A 19698-nucleotide genomic window follows, 5' to 3' on the forward strand; every position below is an offset into this window, starting at 1 on the left:
TAATGAACACTACAAAATGAAAGGAATAGTTTTACAGAATCATAGGAAGACCTGTATGAACTTCTACAGAGCGAAGAGAACCAGTAGAACGATTTATACAATAACACTGTAAAGAAAAACAAAATGCAAAGATTTAAGATGTGCTTTTAATGTAATGACCAACCATAATTCTGGAGGACCAATAATCAAACAAGAGGTAATAGACTCAAGGAGAATAAAATATATTTTTTAACAAAGACACTTTAGGAACCTCTTTTCTTTGACAGCATATTTCTTGCAAAGGCTGTATTTTCTTTTTATTCATTAGAACTGTGTGTGGGGGGGAGAGATCTAAAAAAGAAAGACAGGCAGGCAGGCAGGTAGGAAGGGAGGGAGGGCCTCTTTAGTAGCTTTATTTTCTTAATGCATAGAAGAGAATAGAAGGAAGACTAGAAAGAATCAGAGACAAGCAGGGCAGTTTAGAATGTGCTGAATTTTTTATATATCTAAAAAGAAAAGCAAGCTACATATAACAAATATTTGTAGCTTCATGTACAATCTTTTTTTGTTTTACTATGTGTATATGGAAATACTTATTTTATTTGGAGTTTAAGTTCAAACTAAAAAATTTCTAAAAAATATTTTAGGAGAAAGAATACTCAAATGTCTAAAATTATTCATAATCAATGTCTAAGATGGGTTGTTTCAGCTTATAACTTTCCATAAGACAATATAGAATTCATTTAAACTGGTACACATACTTGTATCTAGGTTGGCTTCTAAAGTGAGAATGCGCTGTCGTGTTTCCATGTTAAAGATGCTAGTATATCCATTGCTGAATGATGCTACCATATGGCTTGGATCACTGCTCACTAGATCCACAGAGGCAGGAATTCCCAGTTCTATACCAGCCAAAACATTTTCAAAGAAAACAGCAATTAGAATTTTTATTCAGTTAAAGTCAAGATGAAAATAATACTTCACAGCAAAACAAATATGATTTCTTAAAGAAACAAAGTTGTCATTACGGCTATAAAAAATTCAATAAATCAACCATTTTATTAAGCCCCTATTAGGGTTTAAGTACTATCCTAGATGTTGGGAATACAAAAACAAAAAATGAAATAATCCTTACTCTCAAAGAACTTGTAATTTGATCAAGCGAGATAGCATGCATATACACCAGGGACATACAGTGAAAAATGTAAAAACAAAAGATACTAATAAAAATTTTTTTTTAAAAGATGAGCTATGTCTTGAAGTAAATGAGGGATTCTATAAGGCAAAGAAAAGGAGGGAGTGCATTCTAGGCATGGTGAACAATCACTGCAAAGGAGATATGGGAGATAGAATGTCATGTGTGAGGAACAGAAAGGCCAATTTGGCCAGATCATAAAGTGAAGGAGAGTAATGTGTAATGAAGATGGAAAAAACAGGTTGGGGTCAATTGTAAAGGGTTTTAAAAGTCAAGCATAAGAGTTTATATTTTATGTAAGATGTGCTCGAGAGTCGATGGAATTTACTGGGTAGGGAAGAACAAGGTTAGATCTACACTTAAGGAAAATCTCTTTTGGGAACAGTGTGAAGGATGCATTGGAGAAAGATAGGTGGCAGGAAGAACAACTAGATGGCTACTGAGATAGTCCAAGTGAGAGGTGATAAGTGCCTGAACTAAGGTGGTAGCTGTGAATAGAGAGAAGGGTCAGATGTGAGAGATCCTATAGAAGAGGCAAAGGCAAGATGTAGAAAATATTGGATATGTGTGGCAAAAGAGACTGCAGAGTTGAGCATAGCACCATGGTTATGAACTGGATAACTGGGTAAATTGTGGTGCCCTGGGTAGAAATAGGGAAGTATGGAAGAACAGTAAATTCTGGTGAAAAGAAAGTGAGTTCTGTTTTAGACAAGTCTGAGACATCTAACATACAGTTTAACATGTCCAATAGACAGTTGTAGATGTAGGAATGGTGCATGGGAGATTCAGGCTGCATAGAGATATTTATGGATCATTTAAATAGAGATGATAATTACATCCACAGGAGTTAATGAGCTTACCAATATATCAATAAGTATTTATTACATTTATTAAGTATTTATTATTACTTAATACATGAAGATACTATTCTAAGTCCCAGGAACTGAAAAACAAAAGTAAAACAATCTCTGTCCTAAGGAGCTTACACTATCAAGATCAAGTGCAGGGGTAGAAGAGGGCCAGGACAGAGTCATGTGGGACACCCAAAGTTATGTGGTATGATATGAATGATAGATCAGCAAAGGAAATTGTAAGGGAGCAGAAGAACTAGGAGAAGGAGAGAGCAGGGTCACAAAAACCTAGAGGAAAAAAGTAATCGGGAGAGGGTGGTTAGCAATGTCAAAACGTTTCCGAGAGGTAAAAAGGATGAACGAAAAAAATGCCATTAGATCTGGCAATTAAGAAATAACTGATAGTAAGTTTAGAGAGAGAAATTTCAGGATTGTGGAAATGATGTGTCAAAAGGCAGAAAGGTAACAAAAAGCAAAAACAGGATTCAAACCCAGAATGACTCCAAACCAAGTGCTCTTTCTATCTCAACACATTGCCTCTGCCTCATCATGTGTCTGATGCTTTGGAGGCTTCCCTTCCCAACACGATCCTCCTTCTGTTCTACACAACAGCTATTCTAACCACTGGTGGTGGTGTATACATGCACTTTCCTAAAGCCCAGGAGTAAGGAATCCCCTCTCTTCCCTCTTTACAAATATATTGTTTTAATCTAACCACTGAATCACCAGGACTAATTCACTAGACCTCAAGTACTCCATATAAATACTAGCTCCAAGTGCTGACCGTTCTTTAATTTTAGCAGCCAGGTCAGTTTTCCCCCTCCAAAATAGCCAGTCTACAGGCTACTTCCTAAGACTCTACTTAAGTAGGCCTGGGGAATAACTGGTAGCTGGGTACCCACAAAGCCTTAGGCATATACCTCCTCCTCCTCTGCTGTTCAGTACTATAACATCCTCATCTGACTGGCACATTTTATGATTTATTCATGTAAAAGTCTAAACAAATGGGCAAATCATATTTTTTTATAAGCTAGAAAAATCTCACTATTGAAACATGATAGCTAGATGGCACAGTAGATAGAGCACAGGGATAGGGTCAGGAAGACCTGAGTTTAAATTTCACTTCAGAAAATTACTAGCTGTAGGACCCTGGGTTATCACTTAAGCTCTGTCTGCCTCAATATCCCATCTGTAAAACGGAGATAATAACAGTACCTACCTCCCAGGATTGTTGTGAGGATAAAATGAGATAACAGTTGAAAAGCTCTCTGCATACTTTAAAGTATTATATAAATGCTAGCTGCTATTATTATTAACAGTTATTATCATTAATGTTCCTAAAACATAATTTTGTTCATATAGTTCTCCTGCTAAAGAACCTTCAGTATATCTCCATTGTCTCTAGAATGAAGTACAAATTCTTCAGCGTGGCATTTTTAAGGTCCTTCAAATTTAACTTCAGTTCATCTTTACAGACGCATGTAAACAATCTTTGTTCTAACTTCAACATGCCATCTCTCTCATCTTTTGCCTCTGCATAGTACACTCTATGCCTGGAATTTCTCTTCTCCACTTAGAATCCAATGCTTCCTTCCAGGCTCAGCTGATACACTACTTCCTAGAAGTCATCCCTGATCACTCTAGCAGATAATCAGTTTCTTTCTCCTTACAAAATCATTTATATGCCTATCTTTTTATATTTTATATCCCCCCAGTATGTGAGACATATTGAATAAAGGATCAGTCTTAAAATTAGGAAGACCTGGATTCAAGACTTGGTCTCTGCTACATAACAGCTGTGTGACCATGGACAAATAACAATTTCTCAATACCTCAGGCAAGTCTTTAATGTTACATTACACAGGAGTTGTCAATCTTTATTAGTATGTGGAGTTTATATACTGGCAGTTCTCTACAAAGAGATAAAATAAAGAAGAGAAAGAAAGGGAGGAAAGGAAAAAGGGAGGGGGAGAAGAGAAGAAAAAGAAATCAGACTTCAAGGAGAACATATGTTCCTGGAGGGTAGGTACCTATTTGGTTTTGTCTTTGTATTCCCATTGCCTCCTATACTTAATTGTACACAGCAACAGCTTAATAAATACTTGTTGGACTAGAATTTTTAAATTACACATACTAAATTTTAATTTATTTTAAGAAATACAAAGAAAAACTACTTCCTAGGCTTAAAAATTAATAACTAAAATTTCAATTTAAATAAGATTTGAGAGCCCTATTTTATTTGTATAGTTTTATAAAGACTATCCGTTTTAAGAAACAATAAAAACAAAAAGAGCATACCTTGATTATCATTAAATACACTTAGGGCTGGAGAAATTTCAGTTGTATTCCATAAACGAAGAGTGCCATCTGCTGAACAGGACAATAAACGTTGGTGTATTCCACTATAAGCCAAGCCCCAGACTGCATCTGTGTGGCCCAGAAGTGCACCTCTTAAAACAGAAGGATCTAAACAGAAACAAAATACGAAGCAAACATGCAAATTCAAGAAGGGAGACAAATTAAGTAAGTCATAAAAAGTATCTAAATTCTAAAGAAAACAAAAAATAAATGTAAACACTGAGAAATATGGAAAATATAATTTCTAATTTCCATTACTCTTATGAAATGCCCCTGGGAACAAGATTTTAAAAGTCTCAGAAGTATAGAAAGGGAGATTTATCTGTCTATCAAACCCCAGATCTTTAATCCTTATCACCATCCAGTCATCAAAATTCTACCTTCATGCTTTGTGTTTGGCAAGTTCATTCCTATAGGCAAAACCTTACATTTTGTTTTAATCCAAATGTATACCACATAACTCTAATCACTCCTGTAATCAAGACCATTTGATATTCTGCCCTTCAAAAAGCCCATGACTAGTACCAACTTGGTAACATCTGTTTAAAGTACTAAGTTTGTTCTGTGTCTCTTGAATTACTTTAGACTTAGCTTAGTTTGAGTATAATTCTAAAATAACTTTCCACTTACTATAAATGTGATAGAGATATTTTTAAAAGCACATTTTTCCCTACCTCAGGGGGGGAAACACAGAGCTAGCTCCTAAGGAACAAATGTTACATGAATTTATACTTAACAGCTAGTCACAGACGGGACTAAGGTTTCATGGTTCTATACCCAAACTATAGGGGACTTAAAAAAAATCTGTTGGGCTTTTAAATATTTTGGTGCCATGAACGTTAAAATGATTTAAATGACTACCTAGACCTATAAGCCATACTACTCATTCCTTCATTGTTTCCAATGGACTCCTTTTACCATGTACTCATTCTAGTATTTCCATTGTACTCATCCCTTCTTATTTCTATAGTGTACTGTTCAAAAATGGCTTCAGAAAACTACGAAAACATCAAAAACTCTGACTGTAATCCATAAGAGCTTTAGGGAATATGGGAATGACAACACTAATTTGCCTATAAAAGCGGTGAGAAAGACCTATGAAGCATATGTTAGCTGGCATTATTCTCAAACAGTACTTGATATGTTAGTCTAACATTTGTAATCAATAAAACTAGAAGAAAAAATTCTCTGTAAAAAGAATGTTCTCCCTTAAACACTAGATGCCCCCAAATCCTAAATTTAGGTGTCCTTCAGAACACAATAAAGATAGAGTTACTGTTCACATTTCATACAGGTCCACATGTACATCTATGAAAAAGGTAATTACAGAAAATTTTTATATTTTAAAATTATATGTGTGTTTGAGTTACTTAGGAAAGGGGGCCAGAAAAGAAGCATCCAAAGAACATACCGTAAGAGTCGTAGGGATCGATGTTTGGGTTTGTTGTATTCCAGCCCTGAATAAGGCCATCTGTCCCTCCACTATAACACTGTTCACCATTGCTGCTCATTACTACACAGAGGACTGGACCTCTTGGGAGAGTGGAAGAAAATAATTTATATTCTGCCCATCCCATCAAATCAATAATAATCCTTGTTCAAGGAAAAATGTTTCATGATTCATGTGTCAGTCTATTTCTATTTTTTAATATGTGAAGAATACAATGCCAAATCATAATTTAAATTTCCCCTAATTGTATAAATCAATAGTATGAAGCAATTCTTTAAACTAAAATGCAAGAAAGCTAAGTGTAATTTATTTGAATCAAAACAATAAAATTAATTCCAAATATTTTTTATATAGATTGTTTTGAGGACAAGATGATTCAGGAAAATTTTATGTTTTAATCCTCCAATTTGTTTTAGCATCCAAATACTGAAATTCCATATTCAAGTAAATTCAATAATAGAAATACTATATATAAATGTAATACAAATAAAAAATCATTGTAATAAACACCTACACTTTTCAATGGTAAGTCTATTTTTAGAGATACATCATTTTCAGGTTGACTATTTTGTTTATATTTGCAACTAAATGTAAATGAAATGATATATGTTCTATATATTTTAATTTATAATCATATAGTGTCGAAAAGCACATACTTACTTGTGAGCTCTGAATGTATAGATAGGCTCCACATCAAGAGAGGTACTCCTAGATAAGATTTTTTTTTCCAAAAAGAAGAAAATATGTCTTGTGTAAATATTCCACAACTGCTATTACAAAAACATCTTAAGTGTTTTAAGAATCAAAAAATGCTAACAAGAAACTGTTACAAAAGGAACGTAAGAAGATTAATCCACAGTGTAGTGTGCTGGATGTGTAGTCAGGATGATCTGGGTTCAAATCCCAGCTCTGACACCTAACTAGCCACATAAATCACAAAGGTCTCTGAGCTTATTTTTCCTTAGAAGTAAAATAGGATTATAGAATCTTCAGTTTCCACTGGACAGAATTCTTATGAGACGAATCAGGTAAGGATAGAGGTAGTTAATGGTACATTGGATAGAGCACTACGGATGGAGTGAGAAAGACTTTAGTTCAAATCTGGACTCAGACACTTGCTAGCTGTGTGACCCTGGGCAAGCCACTAAACCTCATTTGCCTCAGCTTCTTCAACTGCAAAATGGTGGTAATAAAAGCATATACTTCCCAGGGTTGTTGTGAGGGTCAAATGACATAGTGTTTGTAAAAGTGCTTAGCACAGTGCCTGGCACATAGTAGTACCTATATAAATTCTATTTCCTTCCCTAATATATCTCATGAAGTAATCTGCCAACTTAAAAACAATATATAAATATCAAGTTATGGGATGAGAGAACTAGAACTAGGAAGGACATCAGAGGCAACTTAGTCCAACCTTCTCATTTTATACACTGAGAAACTGAGGCCCAGGGAGGTTAAGTGACATGCTCAAAGTCAGACAGGCAGTAAGGATCACAAGGGAGATTTGAACCTGTATCTTCTGACTGCCAAAATACTCTTTCCACTGTTCTGTGGTATAATGTATAGAAGACTCTCCCTCAGAGTTAAGGAGATCTGAACTGACTGCCTCTGACACCTACTGGCTGTGTAGACATAAGCACACCTCAGTGTTGCAAGGTAGCTAAGACAATAGGTTACAGATGAACTGGTGATTGAAGAAATTCTTAAGGAGTTCCACTAATTCTCTCAAAGAAATTGAGGGAAGGTAGGAAGGAGGCAATTAATATTTTTAACTGAAGATTATATTTCAGTACACTGTTGCAAATACAGACTTTTTATTTCTGGGCTTACAAATGTGAACTCATGGACCAGTCTTAGGCACTGCAGTAAGACTTTTCTGTTGATGCCTAGTATGTAATATTAGGCATGATGTACCTAAAAGTTCTGAGGCTAGTAAGAAAAGGTGAGCAGCCCCAGTAGTACTTCCAAGAGTAGAAATGATATATTTTCTTCTGTTAAAATCTTTACTAGAGAAACTGGCACAATTACGCACAGCATAATTCTCTGGTAAACATCAAATAATTATGGAATGGAGATAGTGGCTATATCTCAAGAAAAAGGTTTAAAAGCATGGTAAAAGCAGAGGAGGAAAGGCTAGTACCAAATACAGGGCAAATGAATAACCAGAAAGAAGAGAAGATATAAAGGAATAGGATCTAGATAATTAAACCTTAAAAACTGATTACCTTAAAAGATAATCATAATTTCTTTTGCAGTTATCCATTACTTTTCCATTATGCTATTACAGTGCCACTATCAAAAGAACACAATTAAAATCACCACCACCACACCCCCCCCCAAAAAAAATCAAAAAGTATTTATAAGAAAGGTAATGGAGGGTATATCAGGGAAATTTCTTTGCTATTAGTAAAATTAAGGTTTATATTTGTGGGAGCATGTGATTTAAGTGTTTAAATAAAAATGAAATAGAATGTTCTCACTTTTTTGCTGGAGCTGTTTTTTGTAAATTCCACATTTTTAATGTATGATCCTCAGATGCTGTTATCAAAACTGGCTCAACTGGATGGAAAGCAAGTGCTCGAATTCCATCAAAGTGACTTCTTAATGTAAACTTTGGATTCCAGGTTTTCCTCAAAGCATCTTTATTGTTTGCTATCTGTCAAACAAAAGAAGAAAATATATTACTGAGTTAAGAGTATGAAAGAAAAAATTTTGTTTTATATCATTATAAAGTACTTATACTGTGTGACTTTAAAAACTTTTATTTTGTTAAGAATTTCTCAATTACATATAAAACAATTTTAAATCATTTTAAAAAATTTTGAGTTGAAATTCTCTCCCTCCCTCAGCTCCCACCTCCATGAGATGACAAGCACTTTTATTTCCATTATACATGTGAGGTAAAGACATGTTAGTCATTTTGCAAAAGAAAATGCAAACAAAATAAAATAATAAAAATAAAGAAAGCTTAAAAAGTATGCTTCAATCAGCACTCACGGTCCATCAGTTCTCTCTCTGAAAGTTTATAGCATTTTTATCATGGGTCCTTTGGAATTGTTTTGGATCACTGTCTTAGTCAGAGTTGCTAAGTCTTTCACAGGTGATCATCCTTACAATATTGCTATTATTGTACAATGTTCTCCTGGTTCTGCTCACATCACTGTGCATGAGTTCATAGGAGACTTCTCAGGTTTTTCTGAACCATCCTGCTTGTGATTTCTTTTAGCATAACTGAATTCCATCACAATCATATACCACAATTTGTTTTGCCATTCCCCAATTGATGAGCATCCCCTCAATTTCCAATTCTTTGCTACCACAAAATGAGCTGCTATAAAAGTTTTGTACAAATAGATCCTTTTCTTTGACTGCTTTGGGATATAGACCTAGTAGTCATACTGCTGGCTGAAAGGGTATATACAGCTTTATATCCCTTTGGGCACAGTTCCAAATTGTTCTCCAGAATGGTTGTACTAGTTCAAAATTCCATCAATGGTGCAACTGTATCCTAATTTTTTCACATCCCCCTTATTTTTTTTCAACTTCTGTCCTGGTAGCTGGGGGCAGCTAAGTGATGCAGTAGATAAGAGTACCATGCCTAGAGTCAGAAAAACTCATCTTCCTGAGTTCAAATCTAGCCTCAGATACTTATTAGCTGTGTGATCTGGGGTAAGTCACTTAATTCTGCTTGCCTCAGTTTCCTCATAAGTAAAATGAGCTTTGCTAAGAAAATCCTAAAAAGGGTCATGACAGGACTGAAACAAGTGAAAACAACATGTTAGCCAATCTGAGATGTGAGACAGTATCTCAAAGTTCTTTTAATTTATATTTCTCTAATCAGTAGTAATATAGAGCAATTTTTCATGTGCCTATTGATAGCTTTGATTTTTTCTGAAAACCACTGGGCCATATCCCTTAACCATTTATTAACTAGGGAATGGCACTCAATTTTTATTATATTTGGTTTAATTCCTCATATATTTGAGAAATAAAATATCAGAAACTTGTTGCAAAATTTCCCCCTAGTTTCCTGTTCTTCTAATTTTGTCTGCATTAATTTTCTCTAAACAAAATTTTTTAAATTTCATGTAATAAAAATTATCTATTTTATTTTCCCTAATCCTCCCATCTCAATTGGTCATAGTCTCTTCCCTTATACATAGATCGAACAGATACATTTTTCCATGTTCCTGTAGTCTATTTATGATATCTCCCTTTATCTCTAACTCATTTATCCATTTTGACTTGGTAAACGGGGAGAGACGTTGGTCTATGTCTACTTTCTGGCAAACTGTTCTCCAGTTTCCCCAGAAATTTTTGTCAAATGTTGAATCCTTACCCCAAAAGTTGGGATCTTTGGGTTTATCAAACACTAGATTACTATAGTCACCTACTACAGTGTATTGTGTACCTAATCTATTCCAATGATTCATCTCTTTGCCAGTACCAGATTATTTTGATGAATACCACTTAGTAATATAGTTTGAAATATGGAACTGGTAAGCTATCTCCTTTACATTTTTTTTTCCACTGATGCCTTTGATAATTCTTGACCTTTTGTTCTTCCAGATGAATTTTGTTACTTAATTTCCTAACACTATAAGATAATTCTTCAGCAGTTTGATATGACACTGAGTAAGTAAATTACCTTGGGTAGAACTGTCATTTTATTATATTGGCTCAGCCTACCCATGAGCAATTAAAATTTCTCCAATTGTTTATATGTCTTTAATTGTGTGAAAAGGGTTTTGTGGGGCAGCTGGGTGGTGCAGTGAATAGAGCATTGGCCCTGGAGTCAGGAGGACCTGAGTTCTGATCTGACCTCAGACACTTGACACATTTACTAGCCATGTGACCTTGGGTAAGTCACTTAATCCCAAATGCCCTGCCTTCCCCCCTCCAAAAAAAAAAAATTAAAGGGTTTTGTAATTGTGCTCATATAATCCCTGGGTTTGTCTTGGTAGGGAGACACCCAAGTATTTTATATTGTCTAGTTATTTTAAATGGAATTTCTCTATCTCTTTCTGCTGGATTTTGTTGGTAGTATATAGAAATGCTGATGATTTATGTGGGTTCATTTTATATCCCACAATTTTGCTGAAGTCGTTCATTGTTTCAACTAGTTTTTTGGTTGATTCTCTATGATTCTCTAAGTATACCACTATATAATCTGTAAAGAGTGGCCGTATTTTTTCTTCCTTGCCAATTTCTGTTTTTCTTTTTCTTGTCTTGTTTCTATAAACAGAATTTCTAGTACAATACTGAATAACAGTGGTGATAATGGACATTTTTTCACTCCGATCTTATTGGGAAGGCTTCAAGTTTATGCCCTTACAGATGATGTTTGCTCTTGGATTTAGATAGATACTTACTTATCATCTTAAGAAAAGTTTAATCCTAGAGAATCAAGTAAAAAACTGCTTGAGACAATAAATAAATTTGGCAAAGTTGCAGGATATAAAATAAACCCACATAAATCCTCGGCATTCCTACCGTGTTTCCCCGATAATAAGACACTGTCTTATTAATTTTTTTTGGAAAGAAAAACACCAGAGGGCTTATTTTCAGGGGAGGGCTTATGTTGTCCTGCCTCAGCTCTCCTCCACGGCACTGCTCTCAATGGCGCCAGCAAGCAAATCACTGGGGAAGAACAGGATGACGCGCTCACTGCTGCAGCTCTGATTGGATGCAGCTCGGAGCGCAGCGTGCATTTCACAGGGGGGCGGGGGGGACGGTGCATATAGAGGGTACGGTAATGTAGCGTGTAGCGCAGGGGATCACCTTCACTACAGTAGCAATCTCAATAGGGCTTATTTTCGGGGGAGGGCTTATTTTAGAGGAATCTTACACAGTAAGGGGAGGGCTTATTTTCAGGATAGGTCTTATTATCAGGGAAACACGGTATATATTTCCAATGAAATTCAACAGCAAGAAGTAGAAAGAGAAATCCCATTTAAAGTTACTGTAGACATTATAAAATATTTGGGAATCTACCTGCCAAAACAAACCCAGGACCTGTATGATCATAACTACAAAACACTTTTCACACAAATAAAGTCAGATCTAACTAATTGGAAAAATATCAATTGCTCATGGCTGGGTCGAGCTAATATAATAAAAATGACAATTTTACCTAAATTAAATTATATATTTAGTGCCATACCAATTAATTGACCAAAAAACTACTTTATAGAGTTAGAAAAAATAGTAACAAAATTCATCTGGAAGAATAAACGGTCCAGAATATCAAGGGAATTAATGAAAAAAAAATGCTAGGGAAGGTGGACTAGCTTTACCAGATTTCAATCTGTACTATAAAGCAGCAGTCATCAAAACTACCTGGTACTGGCTTAGAAATAGAGAAGTGGATCTATGGAATAGATTAGGCACACGAGATTCAGAAGTCAACGACTACAGTAATGTATTGTTTGATAAACCCCCAGACCCTGGTTTTTGGGATAAGAACTCACTGTTTGACAAAAACTGCTGGGAAAACTGGAATATAGTATGGCAGAAACTGGACATAGACCATTATCTAACACCATATACCAAAATCAAGTCTAAATGGGTTCATGATCTAGGTATAAAGGTTGATACTGTAAGCAGTCTGCTAAAACAAGGAATAGTTTACCTATCAGACTTGTGGAGAGGGAATGACTTTATGACGAAACAGGAATTAGAGAACATTATAAAATGTAAAATGGATAATTTTGACTACATGAAATTGAAAAGTTTCTGTACAAATAAAGCCAATGTAAACCAAGATTAAGAGGGAGGTGGGAAATTGGGAAAGAATCTTTACAACCTATGTCTCTGACAAAGGACTCATCTCTAAAATATACAGAGAATTGAGTCAAATGTATAAGAATACAAGTCATTCCCCAATTGATAAATGGTCAAAGGATATGAACAGGCAGTTTTCGGAGAAAGAAATTAAAGCTATCTATAAGCACATGAAGAAATGCTCTAATTCACTATTGATTAGAGAAATGCAAATCAAAACAACTCTGAGGTACCACATCTCACCAGTCAGATTGGCTAAGATGACAAAACAGGAAAATGACAAATGCTGGAGAGGATGTGGGCAAACTGGAACACTAATGCATTGTTGGTGGAGTTGTGAACTGATCCAGCCTTTCTGGAGAGCTATCTGGAATTATGCCCAAAGGGCTATAAATACTTTCATACCCTTTGATACAGCAATACCACTCCTAGGGTTACATCCCAAAGAGATTATAGAAATGGGAGAAAGACCCATATGTACAAAAATGTTTATAGCAGCTCTTTTTGTTGTGGCAAAGAATTGGAAATTAAGGGGGTGCCCATCAATTGGGGAATGGCTGAACAAGTTGTGGTATATGCATGTTATGGAATACCATTGCGCCATAACAAACGGGGAGCAGGCGGTCTTCATATTTACCTGGAGAGGCTTAAAAGAACTGATGCTGAGTGAGAAGAGTAGAACCAGGAGGAATTTGTACACAATTACAGACACAACGTATGTGTGATGACCAACTTTGATAGACTGGACTCTTCTCAACAATACAGGGATATAAGTCAATCCCAAAAGACGCATGATGGAGAGAAAAACATGCATCCAGAGAAAGAACTAGAAAGAACTAAATTTATATCCAGGTGGAAGCAAAATACCTGATCTTTTTCGTTCTCTTATTTGATTTTATGTCCTCTTTACCATTTTTCATTCCAGCTGGTACAATCCATCCTTATAACCTGACCATTGTATAATGTGAAAGTATTTACAGATCCTATACTTGATAATAAGCCGCCATGGGGGGGAAGGGAGGGAGGGGGACAAAATGTGAAATTCAAGGAATTGTGGAATTGAATCCTGTAAACTAAAAGGAAACAAAACAAATTAATAAATTAAAGTTTAAAAAAAAAAAGGTTCAATTGATTCCCTGCTTGCAAAGTGTTTTTTGGAAGGGGGAAGGCAGGGCAATTGGGGTTAAGTGACTTGCCCAAAGTCACACACCTAGTTTTTTCTGTTAAGTGTATGGGGCCAGATTTGAAGTCAGGTCCTCCTGACTCCAGGGCTAGTGTTCTATGCACTGTCCCACCTAGCCACCCCTGTAAAGTGTTATTATTAGGAAACAATTTTTATTTTGTTAAAGGCTTTCTCTGCATTTATTGCATGATTTTTGTTGTTATTGACATCTTAGTTTTCCTAATACTGATCTAGTCTTGTATTCCTGGCATAAATCCCAGCTGGTTACAGTATATGATCTTTATGATAAATTGCTATAATCTCCTTTCTTCTATTTAATATTTAAGATTCTTGCATCAATATTCATGAAGGAAACTGGTCTATAGTTTTCTTTCTCTGTTTTTGCTCTTTGGTTTAGGTATCAAAAGCATTTTTTCTTTCATAAAAGGAATTTGGTAGGATTCCTCCTTTACCAATGCTTTTCAAATACCTAAAATAGTACTGGGATTAATTGCTCTTTAAATATCCATCTGATACTGGGGATTTTTTCTGAGGGAGCTCAGTGATGGCTTCTTCAATTTCTTTTTCTAACATAAGGTTATTTAAATATTCTATTTCCTCTTCTGTTAAGTGGGTAGTTTATTTTTTTGGAGGGGGAAGGCAAGGTAATTGGGGTTAAGTGACTTGCCCAATGTCACATATCTAGTAAGTGTGTCAAGTGTCTGACATCGGATTTGAACTGAGGTGGTCCTAACTCCAAGGCTGATGCTCTATTTACTGAGCCACCTAGCTGCCCCAGTAGTTTATTTCTTTTTGTAAATGTTCATCCATTTCACTTAGTCATTTTATTGACATATAATTGGACAAAATAACTCTTAATAATTGCTTTAATTTCATCTTCATTGGTGGGGCAGTTCACCCTTTTCATTTTTGATATTGGTAATTTGGCTTTCTTCTTTTTTTCATTTGAATTGATCAATGTTTACCTATTTTATTGATTTTATCAATTTTATTGATTCATAAAATCAGCGTTCAGTTTTATTTATATTTCAAAGTTTTTTTTACTTTATTTTCAATTTTATTCATCTCTCCTTTGATTTTCACCATCTCCACTTGTGGTTTAATTGGTTATTTTTAAGTTTTCTTTTTTTTTTACATGCCCAATTCATTGATTTGCTTTCTCTCCTTTATTGTTATACACATTTAGAGATATAAAATTTCCCCTAAATATTGCTTTGGCTGCATCCCACAAATTTTGAAAGGTTGCCTCATTGTCATTTTCCTTAATGAAATTACTGTTTCTATGATTTGTTCTTTGACCAATTCATTTTTGAGGATTAGATTACTTAGCTTCCAATTAGCTTTTAGCCTATGCTTATGCAACCTTTTATTAAATATAATTTTTATTGCATTATGATCTAAAATGGGTGCATTTAATTTTTCTGTTTTTTTCTGCATTTGGTTGTGAAGTTTTAATGCCCCCAGTACAATCCGAAAAGGCATACATATGAAGTGATGCAAAGTGAAATAAGCAGAACTAGGAAAATAATATATGGGGCTACCACAATGTAAACGGAAAGAACAACAACAAAACTATAAAAAAATGAATCCTAGAAAATTATAATAACAAAACTGGTCCCCAAAAAGAGACATAAGAAGCCACTTTCCCCTTTTCATCACAGAGATAGAGGACTATGAGTATAATAAAACTAGTTTCTTTCTAGCATTTTACTGATTAATTTTGCTTAACTTTTTTCCCTCTTTTTTATTCTTTGTTATAAAAGATGCCTCTGGAAAGAAAAATGGACAAAGGATGGTATTTTGAGAAACATGAATGATATAGAAACAAAAGATATCAATTTCTTTAATTACAGAGAATAGCAAAAGATTATGAACAGTATGGGAGACATAACACTGGGGGAGGGAAAAATGGGTTAGCAGAATCCAGGTTGATACAAATAAACCAGGGGGGAAAAGTCAAGATGGCGGAGTAGAAGCAGGACCTCTGCGGGGCTCCGGCTTCCACCTTCCCCAATTCATGTAAAAGGGGACTCTGAACAAACTTTGGAGCTGCAGAACCCACAAAATTACACAGAGAAGCTAACCTCCCACTGAGGACAGCCAGGCAGGCTGGCAGAAATCATCCAGAACAGCGCTCTGGGAGCTGAGCCCAGGCCTGCTGAGCTGGAGGTTTTAGCCCCAGGGCAGGCCTGACCAGTGGCCGGCTGGAGGGACCCCAGATCACCAGCAGCTGTGGCCGTTTCCAGATGCATCAACACATAGATGCGAAGGACAAAGTGAGAGGTCAATGCTGGCTGGATTTGGGGACCCAGTAGGTGGGAGTGAGTCAGCTTTTGCCCCCAAGGCAAGAAGCCCCTGAGATGCCTTGGCTTCAGCTCCTGGCCTGCAGAGTGTAGGGGGACCAAGTGACCAGTCTGAGGGGTAATCGCTCTTGCTTTAACATGCATGGATCTAGATTGCAGTCTAGGGTAGAGGTCCTGGGGTGCGTGACCAGCTTGCCAGAGCATGTGGAGGCCTCAAAGAGGGCACCCAACTAATACCTCTGGCAGCTGAGAAAAGCCCAGTGTTTGGGACGAAAGCTCCCCTGTCTGGTGGCAGAGTTCTACTATGGCAAAAAGCCCCGGGGTCAAGTGACTGAGGGGCGACATGACCAGGCAAAGGAAGTAAAAAAAAAAAACAGAAGACTTCAACATCAGACTCCTATTTTGGGGACAAAAAGCATGGAACAGGAGGAAGACAGTGAAGTCAGAACTCCTGCACCAAAGCTTCCAAGGAAAATATGAGCTGGTTACAGGCCATAGAGGACCTTAAGAAACAGATAATAGAAGTGGAGGAAAAATTGGGAAGAGAAATGAGAACGATGCAAGAAAATTACAAACTTAGAGTCAACAGCCTCATTGAGGAAAATAATATCTTAAAAAATAGACTGATTCAATTCGCAAAAGAGGCTCAAGGCTCAAAAAGGCAATGAGGAGAAGAATACCTTGAAAAGCCCAATTTGCCAGATGGAAAAAGAATCTCAAAAGCTCAATGAGGAGAATCATTCCCTCAGATTTAGATTGGAGCAAAGAGAAGCTAGTGACTTTAAGAGAAATCAAGATGATGTTAAACAGATCCAAACAAATTATAGAATAGAAGGCAATGTGAAATATCTCATGGGAAAAACCACTGACCTGGAAAATAGATCCAGGAGAGATAATTTTAAAGTTATTGCACCACCTGAAAGCCATGATCAGGGAAAGAACCTAGAAATCTTCCTCCAAGAAATTCTCAAGGAAAACTGCCCTGATGTTTTAAAACCAGAAGGCAAAATAGAGGTTGAAAGAATCTACCCATCACCTCCTGAAAAAGATCCCAAAAAGAAAACTCCTAGGATATCATAGCCAGGTTCTGGAATTCCCAGATCAATGAGAGAATATTATGAGCAGCCAGGAAGAAACAATTTGAATATTATGGAAACACAAATCAGGATAACATAGGATCTGGCAGCTTCTACACTGAGGGATCGAAGGGCCTGTAACAGGATATTTCAGAGGGCAGAGGAGCTGGGATTAAAACCAAGAATTACCTACCCAGAAAAACTGAGTATCATCTTTCAGGGGAAAATATGGTCATTCAGTGGAATAGGGGACTTTTAAGCATTCTTAATGAAAAAACCAGAGTTGAATAGAAAATTTGACATCCAGATACAAGAAGCAAGAGAAGCCTGAGAAGGTAAACAGGGAAAAGAAATCATAAGCCACTGATCAAAGCTGAACTATTAACATTCCTACATGGAAAATTGATAATTGTAACTGATGAAACTTTTCTCAGTATGAAAATAGTTGAAGGGAATATATATGTGTATGTGTGTGTGTGTGTCTATATCGGAGGGTATGCAGGCATATGAATACATGTGTGAATGTGTGTATATATATGCTTACAGGTATACATAGATAGAGGGCACAGGACCAATTTAATAGGAAGGGATGATACTTAAAAGGAGAAATTAAGAGGGGAGAGGGGAATATAATGAGAGGAGATGGAGAGAGACAGAAAGGGGTAAACTATCTCATAAAGAAGAGGCAAGGGAAAAGGGTTACAATGGAGGGGAAGAATAGGAAGGCAAAAGGGAATGCGCCAACCTTATTCTCACTGACTTTGGCTCAGGGAGGGAATGACCTACATACTAAATAGGGTTTCTCACCCTGCAGGAGAATAGGGGGGAAGGGGATGAGGAGGGGGCATGATGGAAGGGAGGGCAGGCTTGGGGGGAGGGAAGTTGGAAGCACTCACTTTTGAAAAGGGACAGGACCAAAGTAAAGAATAGAACAAGTGGGAGGTGGGATAGGATGGAGGGAAATATAGTCAGTCTTTTACAATATATCTACTATGTTAATGTTTTGCATTAGCTACACATGTACTATCTATACTGAACTGCTTATCTTCCCAGTAAGGGTGGGTGACAAGGGAGGAAGGGAATGAATCTGGAATTCAAAGTTTTAAAATCAAATGTTTGAAATTATATATACATATATACTATTATTAATACTATCTTACATGTAAATGGGAAAGAAGATATACAGGCACTGGGGCATAGAGATCCACCATGCCCTACTGGAAAAGTCTAAGGGCGTATGGGAAAAGATATGGGAGAGAGCAGATTGGAGGAGGGGATATCCTGTGGGACTGCTAATCTAGGGTGGTGGGTAGGGGAAAAACGGGTAGAAAATTTGTAACTCAAAATCTGGCAGAAATGAATGATGTAAACCAGAAGTTAATAAAGCATTTGAAAAAAGATACAAATAAACCAAATCAACTTGAAGAACTCAAATATTAAACAGGAAAGAGGAAAAAAAAGGAATAAGTATGCCAGCATTTCTATAGTTATATATTTTTATTATCAGTAAAAGTAAAGCTACTACATTTCTACCCTAACAACTAAGTCTCTTGTAGGTTACAAGAAAACAGAAATGGCACTAACTAAAACAGACCTGCACAAGTTGGCAATAGGCTTAAAACAGGTTAAACTTCTTCAGGCCACAGATAGGTTTTTAGAGGCTCGCTTTCCAACTAATGATTAAACTATTTTGCAAATAAACCATATTTTTTTTAAAGGAAAACTTCAATTAATATCAATTAATTATATTTACTACTTAAGATTTTTATCATGAAATCACATTAATATTTTAAAAATATACTTTGCTAAGTGGTACAAGAAGTTTTAATACATTTTTCATGTTTTCTTACAGTTTATAATTAGTTAATGGGTCATATTACACTTCCTGTAAGCAATCAGTTTATCATACTCTGGAATCATGTTTGAAATTGCTTTCTTTAGAAATCTGAAAACTAACCTTAGTAGCTACCTCATTATCTGAGTTTATTTTTTTTTTGAAAAAACATTGTTCCCCACTGAGATTTTGTAATAATTTGGATGTTATAATTTGTTTTTCATTGGTGTCCAATTTGCTTAAGTCAGGATATTTTGATTAGAAATGGCCACAAAGATGGTATTCCTTCGGAACAGCTATAACTTCTTAGCAAACAATGCACAATATTTTGTCTCTCACATAAGTAAAAAATTATCTATTTGTCCACTTTGGATTAAATAATCTATATTCTGACTCAATCTTCCATTTCTTTTTATCACTCATTTTATAAAGTCACCTCAAAAACTTTAATCTTAGAACCAAAAAATTTCCACAGCAACTGCTCACATACAAAGAAATACTGAACTGAGTGTCTGACCTTGGAGAGAGTGCCAGACACTCATCATGTAAACCGGAGAGGAACCATGCAGTGAGGGAGAAGCAGCCCTTGCATTGTTGCCACTCATCACATAGCAGGCATCAGCTGCGTTGGCACATGGCTACACTCACTTTGTCCCTGTTCAACGCCAGTAATGACTGAAAACATA

At 36.0% G+C, this 19698-nt stretch overlaps 1 protein-coding gene across 2 annotated transcripts in view; it reads right to left on the reverse strand.

Annotated features, from left to right (window-relative positions):
• The window catches only part of STRN (striatin), a 168421-nt gene that overhangs the window by 14680 nt on the left and 134043 nt on the right, over window positions 1-19698 (reverse strand). For both annotated transcript variants that reach the window (XM_069072197.1, XM_069072198.1), the window contains 5 exons: window positions 8314-8489; window positions 6494-6541; window positions 5795-5916; window positions 4324-4491; window positions 741-881 (listed from right to left, as the gene is read on the reverse strand). In XM_069072197.1, the coding sequence (XP_068928298.1) occupies window positions 741-881; window positions 4324-4491; window positions 5795-5916; window positions 6494-6541; window positions 8314-8489 (655 nt within the window). The remainder of the gene's footprint in view (window positions 1-740; window positions 882-4323; window positions 4492-5794; window positions 5917-6493; window positions 6542-8313; window positions 8490-19698) is intronic.

The sequence above is a fragment of the Petaurus breviceps genome, unplaced genomic scaffold (assembly GCF_028583685.1).
Source record: "Petaurus breviceps papuanus isolate PSGF00001 unplaced genomic scaffold, PetGlider_PUasm1.0 90845, whole genome shotgun sequence".
Lineage (NCBI taxonomy): Eukaryota > Metazoa > Chordata > Mammalia > Diprotodontia > Petauridae > Petaurus > Petaurus breviceps.